The 12,666-nt window shown below is 39.3% G+C and overlaps 1 protein-coding gene and 1 long non-coding RNA gene across 3 annotated transcripts; one reads left to right on the forward strand and one right to left on the reverse strand.

The window, feature by feature from the left end:
- The first annotated feature begins 3,220 nt into the window (after positions 1–3,220).
- LOC110890197 (NAC domain containing protein 50) lies at positions 3,221–7,157 on the forward strand. Its single transcript, XM_022137779.2, has 4 exons — positions 3,221–3,655; positions 5,299–5,576; positions 5,724–5,909; positions 6,490–7,157. The coding sequence occupies exons 1-4, from the start codon at positions 3,283–3,285 to the stop codon at positions 6,988–6,990; spliced, it is 1,338 nt and encodes a 445-aa protein (XP_021993471.2). The 5' UTR covers positions 3,221–3,282; the 3' UTR covers positions 6,991–7,157.
- A 2,271-nt stretch (positions 7,158–9,428) lies between these two features.
- Positions 9,429–12,338, reverse strand: LOC110890196. 2 transcript variants are annotated; one of them, XR_002564298.2, is made up of 5 exons: positions 11,567–12,316; positions 11,321–11,383; positions 11,056–11,146; positions 10,066–10,154; positions 9,429–9,983 (listed from the first exon to the last, which is right to left on the reverse strand). It is a non-coding gene; the product is annotated as an uncharacterized LOC110890196 (long non-coding RNA). The 2 variants fall into 2 exon arrangements; XR_004862382.1 differs by having other exon boundaries at positions 10,066–11,146; positions 11,567–12,338.
- Positions 12,339–12,666: the final 328 nt, after the last annotated feature.

Here is a 12,666-nt window from a genome sequence, read left to right on the forward strand (position 1 = left end):
ACCGGCGCCGTATCTCCACCAACCGGCGAGGTAGGGTCACAGAGTCTGATATAGACGAATTCATCAAATCTTCATTGTTTAATCCCTCAACATACGCCGCTTCGGCGGGGGGATACGCCTTCTCAACCCAATGTTGGACAACTGGAGGAAAGATAAGTCGGGAAGATTCAGCAATTTTCCATTGAGGTTGGTAACGCTTATCTTGGGCATGAGGATCCCAACAAACGGTCGGTATAAACAAATCGTCAATCAAACGAGCACCATCGTCAGCAATACCGCTGCTCGACGCACGATTGTCACCTCCACCCACGCTAGTTGCCTCATGCGCGGTCGACGCGGCAGCAGCATTTGTGTCAAAACCAGCAAACATGTCCTTGGGCGATTCAGGAAGGACTGTGTCAATACCACCCGATCGAAGCGAGGACAGCGGCTCGGAAGTTACGGCTATGGATACCGTAGAACTAGGAATGGGCATGACGCAGCTCACAGCGGGAGCGACTGACGCTGGAACTTGTGGACCCGTAGGCATGCTGGCACTACCAGTACATGACGCCGCCACAGTTGAAACAACAGTGGATGTCACAACCCCGGATGATATTCCCACAAAGGTACCTACACCACAAAACCAGATGGACGCTATCAGCAGGAACACTAGTATGTCATATGGTTACTTAAAATGAAATACCTGGTGAAATCGCACATGCGGCTTGCACCGCCTGAAACGCGCTCAGCGTAGGTGCCACAAAGATTTTCCTCTTTTTCGAAGCACGGCCAGGACTGGTCAGGTCGGAAGCTAAGGAAACTTCACGACTCGCGTTGGGCGTCTCTTCCATCACGGGCACGCTGACAGTAGTGGCTGCAGGCTTTTTCCCGGATAGCTTTAGCCGGATAGGTTTCTTCTCTGATGATGCTGAAACAGCGGCCGCCATACCCGATAAGGGAGCGATATACTCCAAGGGATCCGTTGGCATCGCCGGTAGAAGAAATTGCTCCAGATGAACTTTCAACACATCTGGTTCCCCTTCATCAAGTCTCCGGTCGTTGGGTTTCAATGCAAGGTGACGTGGTGGATCAATAAAGTCAAACATCCCCCACTCCCCTGCGAAAAATACGTGATTAAATAAATACCGGATTTAAAAATATGTTAACCAGGTGTGGTGATGTAAACATACCTCCATCTTCCCGTTGGAATGAGGGATAACGCTTTATATCCGGCCATAACAGGCTCATACCGGCCATCACTAGCGCCCCTTCTGGAATAATAGTGCACTCAAAGGGGCGGCCACACAATTTCACATACAGCGCGTTTGACGCGTACGAATCTGCAGGGGGAGCATCATCCTTCACTTTATCCTTCGGTCCTTTATCTTGCCACTGCATTTCCCCGGGAATAGCACTGGCATCCAGGTAGAAGAATTTTTTCTTCCAATCCTTGTCTCTAGAACTAGTAGGGATCTCCCTCAGACACGATACCTCTGTATCCCGCCGATCAAAGGTAAAGAAAGGGGATTTCCACACAAGTACGAAGAAAGCCCTAAAGACAACCAGTTCTGGGATGTGACCAAGAGCTACGCAGGCATACTCGAATTGTCGAAGTTTCACAAGGCCAAGAGGATGTATTTGAGAAATGTGGATGCGATAGAAGTCAAGCACCAATTTCAAAAACTTGGTGATGGGTAATCGGAAGTTGCAAAACTTGAAAAAATCACTAAACAAAGTGATTTTACCTGCTTTCAGGGGAAAGGCGGTGTCGGTTTTTGACGGCAACACAGGATTCCATTCAGCCCTAATGCCATAATCATGGACCAAATTGTTGAAAGACATCACGCCCCATTTGCAGAGAAGTACGTCCGTGGAGGCAGCGGCAGAAGAAGATTCGGTCGTTTTCGAAGCCATTGAATAGAGAGGATGATGACAGAGTAATTTGGGGGAAATTTCTTGAACCTCCGTTTAAGGCATCGTCCTTTATAAGATACGAAAACTTTTCAAATTCAAAAATGTGTACGAATCGACGCACGTGTCAACCACGGGAAAAGACAGCTGTCATTGACAAGATGACCCAACTGTCACATCCACTGTTTTCGCCGTCATTTCCAAAGGTCGTTACACAAATCATTACGAGTTTACCCTTTTTTCTTTTTCTCTTAGTCCGACCTAATGGACTCCCTCCATGAGCTCGGACTGGGGGGACATGACGAGGTGTGACCCGCGTCGATCACCCGACCCGGTTACAACCTTTTATATTAACATAAATACCAAGAATTATTCTAGAACCTTCCATATCTATAAGGAAGGTGCATAACTAAATCTCCCACTTTTCGGGAAGATCGTGTAAATCTCCACCTTATCGGAGCACATCCTAAAATAAGGGAAACCCTAATTGAGAACCTATAAATAAAGACAAATACGTAAGGTACGATCATCTATTTTCCCATACACTTTTCCCTTCATATACTTCTCCCAAAAACGAATACTTATTCTCACGCCGGAGGGTGGTTACAGGAATAACCCCATTCCTGTAACGAGTCCTAACGGTGTTTCTGTTTTGCAGCCACACGTTCGAGTCATTGATCGTTGAAGTTTTCAGAGTTGTTAAGGTCAGTGTTTCTTCAGTACCAATGCCTGGTGAATCACCATGCGCATCTAAAGATGAGCGAATAGAGATAAAAAGAATCAACCTTCCTTTCTTGTTGCTGAGCCTTTAAGGTTGGACGACCCCGTGGATTTTTCTTCACGACTGGCTGTTTGGCATTTATCTGAATGGGGTTAACCATCTCCTTTATCTTCTGAAACATGTTTCTCTTAATCGCTCTCGGCTGCCCCAAAAAGCGTTGTTTAAGATTCGCCAATTTGTTGTCTATGTCGAAGAACTCCTCATAACACTCTTCTCACATGGTGTATACATTGTATAAGGTTATACAATAACCTTATACGGCTCGTATATATTATATGAGAATAAGATATTATCATGTGGGATTATTAAATCCATATGTAATGATGTAATCTCATACTTATTTGATAAACTTCCAGAAATGATAATTACTTTCTCAACAACCATATCTAAAATATAAAAATAATATATCTACTCTTCCAAGTCATAACTTCTCAAATGCAACACAACTTACATATTTCAATACACAATGTACACACACCATATCAAAACCATACATCAAACATTGAAAATCAAAACCATACATCAATCAAACCATAAACATGTTTCAACAGTGTCACACACACACACTCGATTTCCGTATCAAGCAAGTATCCATTCATCACCCATCAATGGTGGTTTCTTACCCCACAAAACAACACAAACACAGTACAATACAAGACAATCCATATCCTCTTTCTCTCTCATCATGTAGCTCACTTGCTTCAACTACAATCCTTATTTCATCAAAAAGAGTGATACCCACAAAGAAAGAAAAAAAAAACAAAGAGAAAATGAGTCATATTGAGTTGATGACAGTGGCGCCACCGCCGGCAACGTCATCATCGCCGGCGCCGACGTCACTTGCACCTGGATTCCGGTTTCACCCGACCGATGAGGAACTTGTGAGGTATTACTTGAGGCGCAAGGTTTGTCGGAAACCGTTTCGGTTTGAAGCTGTTTCAGAAGTTGATGTTTACAAATCAGAACCTTGGGATCTTGCTGGTAGTTTTATAAATTTGTCCATTTGATTTTTTTTTTTTTTTTTGTGTGTGTGTGTGTTTCAGTATTTTTACTTGAATTTGGTTAAGTTGTTTGGAATATGGTAATGGGTAGGTGTTGATTTGCTTAAATTTTTTTTTTTAGTAATAATTATTTTTTTTTCTTATTTCTAAAAAGTAATGGACATAACCAGAAAACTTCTTAAGTTACATCAAAACAGAAGGTAGACGGGCAACAAGCTGCGCCGCCAACCCTTTCTGAATTGCAAACCCCAACCTCCCGAACACAAACCCCTGCCCCCTTAGGGTCGAACAATTGTTGTGGATAACCCGTTGAACCCTCGTCAAGAAGTTGATGGCTTCTGGCGCTAGGGAGCCAAAAGTATCAAAGGCAAAAGGGATAAACACATGTTTTGCTTAAATGTGGTATGAAAATGGTTTGTATCTTGGAAATAACTGAAACATAATTACAAGTTTACAACACCTGCATTTGAGATGAAATTGCAATTGTAGGTTTTTTTTTCCTAAATTGATGCGTGTGGGGCAGGGGGCCGGCTCAAACATTTTAGAGACGCAAGGTGGATTAAAAGATAGGGGACTTTTTGCTATAAGATTTTCTTTTTTGTTTTAACTTTAAAGTTTTAACACATGGAAATATGACAACACACATGTTTATATATGATTTGTGAAATGCACAAAGTCGCATGAATTAGAGACAGAGTGAGTTTTGTTGAAAAGAAAACCGTTCCAAAGTATAATGGTTATTTGATCCTTTTGTTAAAACTGAAAACTAAACGAAGTTAAATTCAAATCACCTATTCTAATCCAATATGTGAAATGCTAAGAAAAATACAAAGATAAATAGCATACATTCTTGAGTTAAATGCCATTTTAGTCCCTGTGGTTTGGGCCATTTTGTCAGTTTAGTCCAAAGGTTTCATTTTTCTCCTGTGGGTCCAAAAATGTTTCATCGTTGCCATTTTAGTCCTCTGGGTTAATTTCATCAATTTTTTCTGTTAACGAGAAGGGCAATTTGGTCATTATATATGTAATTCTGTGAACTAGAAGGGCAATTCGGCCATATAAAATGATTGAATTGCCTTTCTCGTTAATAGAAATCAGGGATAAAGTTAACCAAGTGGACTAAAATGGCAATGGTGAAATCTTTTTGGACCCACAGGGGAAAAATGAAACCTTTGGACCAAACTGACAAAATGACCCAAACCACATCGACTAAAATGGCATTTAACTCTAAATTCTTTATTCCAACACTTTCTAATATGTTGACAGTATCATCACATATTCATATAATCGAAAAACGATGTACGATTTTAGTATATAACCAAGAGAATTGGGGGCCCCTTGAATCCGGGGCCCTTAAGTGACAACTTATTTTTTTATACAGTCGAGCCACCCCTAGTGTTAGGGTTTACGTATATATTTATTTTGAGGAGACTGGTGAAACTTGAAAGTAACAAAAGATTCAAAATTCATAATGTGTGGATTCTTTTGTCATGATAGATTACAAATGGAATTCACTTTAATCATAAAAAAAAAAAAAAAAAAAAAAAAAAAAAACTAAAGTGCTAGATGTGAATTTAATATCAAGATACTATTTCTTATATTTTATCATTTATGGATTGTTAGGTTATTCATGCCTGAAGACAAGAGACCTTGAGTGGTACTTCTTTAGCCCAGTAGACAGGAAGTACTGCAATGGTTGCCGTTTGAACCGTGCTACTGGTAGTGGCTACTGGAAAGCAACCGGAAAAGACCGAGCCGTTCGCCACAAGTCTGAAACAATAGGGATGAAGAAAACACTAGTGTTCCATATCGGGCGGGCCCCAGATGGAAAACGTACTAATTGGGTCATGCATGAATACCGACTTGTGGATCAAGAATTGGTGACAGCTGGCATAGCACAGGTTGGAAAATTGCATCACTCATGATTATTGTGTTTGTAATTGTATGCAGTTATATAGAACTATAGATGCATATGTCATGGTGCTTTTATGCTATTACGAAGTCGTATTGAAAATACTCTGTGTTCTTGTTTTGTGGGCGGGGAAAAGGATATGTTTGTGCTGTGCAGAATTTTTCAGAAGAGTGGTTTAGGGCCGCCAAAGGGTAACCGTTATGCACCGTTTCTCGAGGAAGAATGGAAAGATGACACAACCCTTTTTGTTCCTGGTGAAGAGACTGAAGGTGATATGGCACCTGTCGATGAGACTCGGGCTCAAGGAAATGACATCGTGCAGGTATTATGTTGTATTCATACTTGTTATTGTTTGTGCAAAGAGTAAAATGCCATGTTCGTCCCCGAGGTTTGGTCAGTTTTGCGACTTTCGTCCAAAAGTTTGTTTTCCCGCATCTGGATCCAAAAGGTTTGAAATATTGCTATTTTCATCCAGTTCGTGAATTCCATCCATTTTTCTCTGTTAAGTTAAGGGTATTTTTGTCTTTTTTATCTAGTAAGGGTATTTGAATACTTGTACATTATGCTAAATGCTTGTACATAAAGTTAACAAAAAGACGAAAATGCCCCTGACTTAAGGGAGAAAAATGGATGGAGTTAACGAGCCAGATGAAAATAGCAAGTTTTCAAACCTTTTGGACCCAGATGCCGAAAAATAAACCTTTGGACGAAAGTCGCAAAACTGACCAAACCTCTGGGACGAAAATGGCATTTTACTCTTGTCATCATCATCATCATCATACTCGGTAAATAAATGATACAATGAAGTTATGACCCAAAGCTTGTTTGCATACATGTACAAGTTACCAAAACATATTGTGTGTATGTCTTCTCAATTGATGATACCAAACTCATTTTAACAGGAAGCAGCTGCAAACGCGATCCCATTAAGAAGCGAGCCAATGTTGGACCCACAAACCATTATGTTTGTCTGTAAACGCGAAAGGTCTGAAGACTGTGTTGTAGACCACGGGCCCGAGCTAGAAACCATCTCTCTATTCCACAACAAAAAGTCAAAACAGAGCGTTGACCCGAACAACAATGGAAACGGTTCAGAAGACTCGACCACAAGTCAAGACCCAACTGCACTCATGGAGTTCCCTCTGCTGCAGTCTCTCGAAGCGGATAAAAGTCAACCCTCAGCCGGTCAACCCGCCTTCCACGCCTCGACTCTTGAAAAATCAGTGCCACCTGGATACATAAAGTTCGTTAACAATTTGGAAAATGAGATCCTTAGCATTTCAATGCAAAGAGAGAGGTTGAAGATTGAATTGATGCGTGCGCAGGCGATGATCAACATTCTTCAGTCCCGGATTGATGTGTTGACCGAGGAGAACGTTGACTTGAAAAAGGCCTGTAGGTAATTTCATGTCGCGTGATGCCACTTAGATTCTGTAGTTTTTTGGCCCTTGGATATGGGAACATCGGCTGCTATCGAGGTCTAGTTTGTTTTGTGCATATGTAACCCGTTTTCTAAACAAATGTTAGACCATCTTAAGTTTATTTAAATAAAGCTTTGGTTCTCTACCAAGGTCAGCTTGGTCGTCCTGTGTTTTAGAGTCTTTTAGCTTATTTGAACACAAAAGAAAATTTTCTTATGTGTTCAAATAAGCTAAACCAGCATCCTTTGCCACGTATAGGTTTTTCTGGTAGTGGCAAATTTAAAGGTTTTTGGTCACATTTATGTTTCTTTTAGCATTGATGACATGGTTGGTTTATATCATAGTCACATGGACTGTGGTATGTTCTGGTACGCGGAACGAAAACTGGTACACAGTTCATGCATTTCTAAAATCCAGTGCGAGGGGGTAGGCTCATTCGGAACGCCAGTTCGGTACGTGGTACGGTGTACCATTTAGTCTCGTACCATACAAACTAAGTTTAAACTTTTTATGTAAAAGTTTATAAGTTTAGGGAATAAATGTAAACTGATGAAAGACAGAGGGGTTAAATGATTACATAAACTAATTTAACCTAATAAACTAATTTAACGGGTGTTGCTAAATGCACCCTTTTTTACTAAACGCACCTCCTTCCTAAACTTTCACATTAATACTATTCAACCCTTTTTTGTTTTTATAATATCTTTTTTCGGGCTTTTTGTTATTACTATTAGTTGTATTCTGAAACGTTTTTTAACTTAAAATGAAAAGTGGTTTCTTATTAAAAAACAAATGTTTTAAATTGAAGTAAGTCAATATAATTTAATTTGTTTTGCTTGATGTGTCCGTTTTAGTTTCAATTCTAAGACACTAACTGGACTCTTAGTTTAAAAAATTATTATGCTACCTACCTATTTATTTATTCATTAACACACATGGTTTAATAAATAGATATAAGCTAGTGATGTAAATGTTTTCTTTCGAAGAATGGTTCAAAAAATATTGTTTCTCTTTTTTTCATAAAAAAACGTTAATTTTCAATTCGTAAAGCCTGTTTATGAATGAAAATACAATAAAATACTAGTCAGAAAGTGTCTTTAAAACCAAGATTCGTTTTATTTAGAGAAAAAGGTTATAATTTTAATATTTAAAAATAACTAGGTTTTTTTTTTTTCGTATCGCCGCGTTGCGGCTACTTAAATTACTTAAATTGAATTATTGCAAACAATAAGGGGATTCAACCCGAACATTGTAGCTGAGGAGATCGGATGTATCGACGGAACCTGCCACGTTAAATTGAATTATTGCAAACAATAAGGGGATTCAACCCGAACATTGTAGCTGCGGAGATCGGATGTATCGACGGAACCTGCCACACCGGTGTGTGGCTTGGTGCTACGACACATTATAAGAAAAAGCTTCTGTAGATAGATATAAAGATTCTACAAACTGCTTTAATTTTGATACCTTGGACAAAACAATTAGCAACCCAACAACATACAACATATAAATCCTAATGAAAACCACTGCCTTTATAATCAAATAAATTATATAAATCCGAATGTGTACCACTGCCTTTAGAACAAATCAATTTACTGGATGAATGCATAACAATAAGGATAAAACCTCAAAAGTTAAATAGAAATAACCAAAAAAAATAATTTAATTAATATAATTTGTAGTATTTGTACATGATTTTTACCTGAACTTGTGTTGACATTTGAGACTTTAGCCAATCCATCCAACTTGTAGTATTTGTACTCTTTGAAATATTTCACTGTGAAAAAGCAATACAACACTCTTAGCTTTTTTTTTCTTTCTCAGTCTAAGGGCCGGCCCAATGCTTATCAAAACCTAGGCTCAAGCCTAGGGCCTCCAAATTTTTAGGGCCTACATTTAATATAAAAATGACATATAATATATAATTGTTTTGATTCTATAGATCTATTAACTTTGCTAGTGTAGTGGTATTAGTCCTACCAACCCTAGCTTGAATCTCATAAGCAAAATATATTTTTTTTTTTTTGCCTTTTGGCGCCTCCTTCTGGTGACATTAAACGAAAGACTCATTTTTTTTCCTTTTGGCGCATCCTTCTAGTGACATTAAACGAAAGACTGAGACATATTAATTAAATAAAGTTGTGATAGTGTAATTATTTCAAGTATTTTTATCAAATGAAAAGCAAATTAAAAAATAAAATGGATTTATATTGTGTAAAAATAGAAAATAGGGTATTAATGTCTAGGTATCTTAAAACCCGATTTTCTAATACCCGATCATACCGAAACACGGTTTGGTTCCTGAAATTGGGTATTAGAAAAACCCAATTTTTGCACCACTAATGTTAGTCAATAACGAAATTGGGCCTCCACTTTGTAGTTTGCTTAGGGCCTCCGAAAACGTAGGAACGGCTCTGCAGTCAGTCTTGGAACTCGGCATGCTTTCTAGATAGCAAGGTCCAACCAAGTGTCGGGCACATGCTCAGTAACCAAATCAACTGATACTTTGTTATGGATATCAAATTCATATTTTTTAAGTGTATGATACTTTCTTTTGGATATTAAATTCATACTTTTTAAGTGTATCATAGTGCCACATGTACATCAGAAGCATGAAAATGAGCGAGAGTGCTATCGGGACCCACGCCCCTTCTAGAAACTTGATAAGAAAAGCCGAAAGGTACAATGTTTCAATCGTCCTAAAGAACACCACAAAACCAATTGCAAGAATAACATTTTGGTGCCAGCATAAGACATCAAGCAAGTTGTAACCCAGTGGCGGATCTAGAAAAAACCTAAAGGGGGGGACGTTTCTATAAAAAAAGGGCAACGAAATCGAAAAAACGTCAAAGTTTTCCAAATTTTACACTAATTTTACACTACCGTCGGAGCGTCAAGGGACAACGGGGGTTGCCCCTTCTTCTATGCTAGGTCCGCCCCTGTTGTAACCAACATGAGCGTTATAACCGCCAAACCTGATGACGATACAGTGAAATCAATTAAAGGTATCTTAGGCATTTAACAAACTGTTTAATTTTTTTTCTTAAAACACCATACCTGAAGCATTATCCAAGTGTTTGGTATCTCTAAATCTGATGATAATGGCTAAGCATAAGGTCATCAAGATCCAGTTGATCTCACATCAGCTAAATATAGATCATTAATAAGAAGGAAAATAATTGATAACTACATTTTAACCATTATGCGGCATCTAGACTATCGAATAAAGGTGACAAAAGGTTAGGTATGAGCTAATACTAATACAATTTATTAGAGATTGGCTTCTTAAAAATAAATATAGAGTTTAAATTTCATTAAGTTATAATCAACGGTCGTCCAGATCCGTTGCCGCCTCTATTTGGTGTCATCTTGTTTGCCTTAGCGTTTTGCTCATCGAACCCTTTAGGGTTCCAAGCATTGGCGCAGCTTAGGCATAGCCCGAGGGGGTCAGACTTCACACACCGATCGAAAATCGAAGAAACCATTGCCACCGTGTCTCCGCCACCACTTACAATTTCTAAGAGGAAAAGAATAGCGACATTGCTGATAATCAACATGACAAGACACCCAAGTTCTTGTTTTTGTTCAAAGAGATTCGGAAGAACCCTCTTTCTTTGATGTTGAAGCGCAACAAAAAGGGGGAGACAAAGGCACAGGGGAAGTGCAAGAAAGATTCGAACCCGTACCATGAGACCAACCGAACTTTTTAAACGTCAAAATGTTATGAAATTTTGTGTCTAAAATAACTACATTTAACAAACGTAGCCCTATGCTGAAACATTTAACGCCTTAAAAACGACAACCACGCGAAACACTTAAATCATAGTAAAAAACCACCAATCAAAATCAAACGGGTTCACAAACACACTTATTCAAAACCAAATCAAAATCAAACACGTACCACCATGTCAACAGTTTGGTCGACCAGTGACTCTAGTGGCGTAGCAAAACGTGTGGGCTTCATAGCAGCGATGTCGGCTATACTAACAAACTTTGTACTAAACATTATGTAAAGCGAAGACATTTTGAGAAATATAGTTAACCTACATTGCTGAAATGCTGCAATCTGATGTGACAGGAATAAAACTTAGACGTTGCTCTTCATTCAGGTCCCATACCATGGTTGATGAAATTCCACCTGAAGCATACTCAACCATAAAATAAACTTTAGAAATCAGAACAATTTTGTAGATCAAACCAGGTCAGATACGATTCAGTTTAAACACATTCGGTTCCGGCGGAGTCCTAAAACCAATTGCACATAAATAGTCAATTGCACATAAATAGTCTTCAGTGATTAAAAAAAACTAACCGCATTTGAGTTTTAGTTGTCCTTCTTAATGGTCCTTCTCTTCGCCAAGGGAATTTAAGAGCTCTACATTAATACCAAAACCAATATCAAGACTCAATTTCATCATTTAAGTACACAAAATGACCTAAGAGTAATATTTAAAACTACTTCCTGTAAATAAGTAAGAATTGAGGAACTCAAACCTTGGCTAACAGGAGCGTAGTGAGTGCAAATGATCAAAAAAACTGTCAAAAACTTGAAGCTTACCTGGGCAAAAAACAACTGTAAAGAGTTCCTGTCGGCGATTGATTGAAGAACAGCAAGCAAATCGAAATTTAGTGGGATGAGACCGATTATCGATTTAGGGTTCATCGATTTAGCCGTCGACCTACTCTCCCTTAAAACCCTCAATCTTCGTTGCCATTACTCATGTAGCAACACCACCGTCAAGGTTGCAGTCGGAGATATGGCAGTTGTGGCGATGGTGATGGAGGTGGCGGTGATGCCGGTGGGGCAGCCCACTCTCATTCTCTGGCCACAATTACAGTAGTCGTTGCACACTATTGCCACCATAGCCACCCCGATCCCCCCTTTCAAACCACAAAGAACACCATTGACACCCCTTTCTCGCGTTTCCGGAGACGAAAGCCACCGCCGTAACCACCGTCACCTGCCTCCACTATAGTACGTCACCCCACCGAAGTCTTTCTTAAAAAGATATCACCGTTGCCGGTTTCTACATCTTGGAGTCTGTGGGTAGGAGGCAAGCACGCGCCGAGGTCCGGTCGCCGGCTCCAGGTCTCCTTCTGTCATTATCTCGTATTGTTCCCCGGCTCCTTCAAACGTTGCTGTGTGTCTGATGAATTTGAAGGAGAAAAACTGATGAGAGGAGGTTGGGGAAGGAGAGAAGAGGGATGGTGGCCTCAAAAAGGGGAGTGAAAAGGAGACAGATGGGTTTGAACCAGAGCGCTCTGTGTATTGAAAGGGGCTACCAATCACTTTACCAAATAACCAAATGAAAAAGATTATGAAAACAAAAGTGTATATATACAACAATAATAGAGTAGTTGCTGTTGAGTAGTTACTATTCATTATGTTTGTTTTTTAATTTTTAATTTTTAATTTTAACTAGGTTTATCACCCTAGCCGCGTTGCGGCGAACTTATTTTGTTATTTAGTCTGTATTTACATGTGTTTTAAAAATCACTATGAGCGCGTTGCACACGGAACCGCTAACAAGAATAAAAAGAAAATGTAAAAACTATAAAAATAATCGAAAGAAAATCAACAAAAAAAAGTTGTATGTTAATGATGTTGATCGTATGAAACCCGTGGTCAGAGATGAGCAAATAATATTGGGTACTGGT

The sequence above is a fragment of the Helianthus annuus genome, chromosome 7 (assembly GCF_002127325.2).
Source record: "Helianthus annuus cultivar XRQ/B chromosome 7, HanXRQr2.0-SUNRISE, whole genome shotgun sequence".
Taxonomy (NCBI): Eukaryota; Viridiplantae; Streptophyta; class Magnoliopsida; order Asterales; family Asteraceae; genus Helianthus; species Helianthus annuus.

What these genes read in the sequence shown, in the direction of transcription:
- LOC110890197 (XM_022137779.2), top strand. Translation starts at nt 3,283, where the DNA reads ATGGTGGTTTCTTACCCCACAAAACAACACAAACACAGTACAATACAA. An exon ending in AGAACCTTGGGATCTTGCTG is followed by an intron (nt 3,656 to 5,298) that starts GTAGTTTTATAA and finishes ATGGATTGTTAG; the next exon opens with GTTATTCATGCCTGAAGACA. An exon ending in TGACAGCTGGCATAGCACAG is followed by an intron (nt 5,577 to 5,723) that starts GTTGGAAAATTG and finishes GGCGGGGAAAAG; the next exon opens with GATATGTTTGTGCTGTGCAG.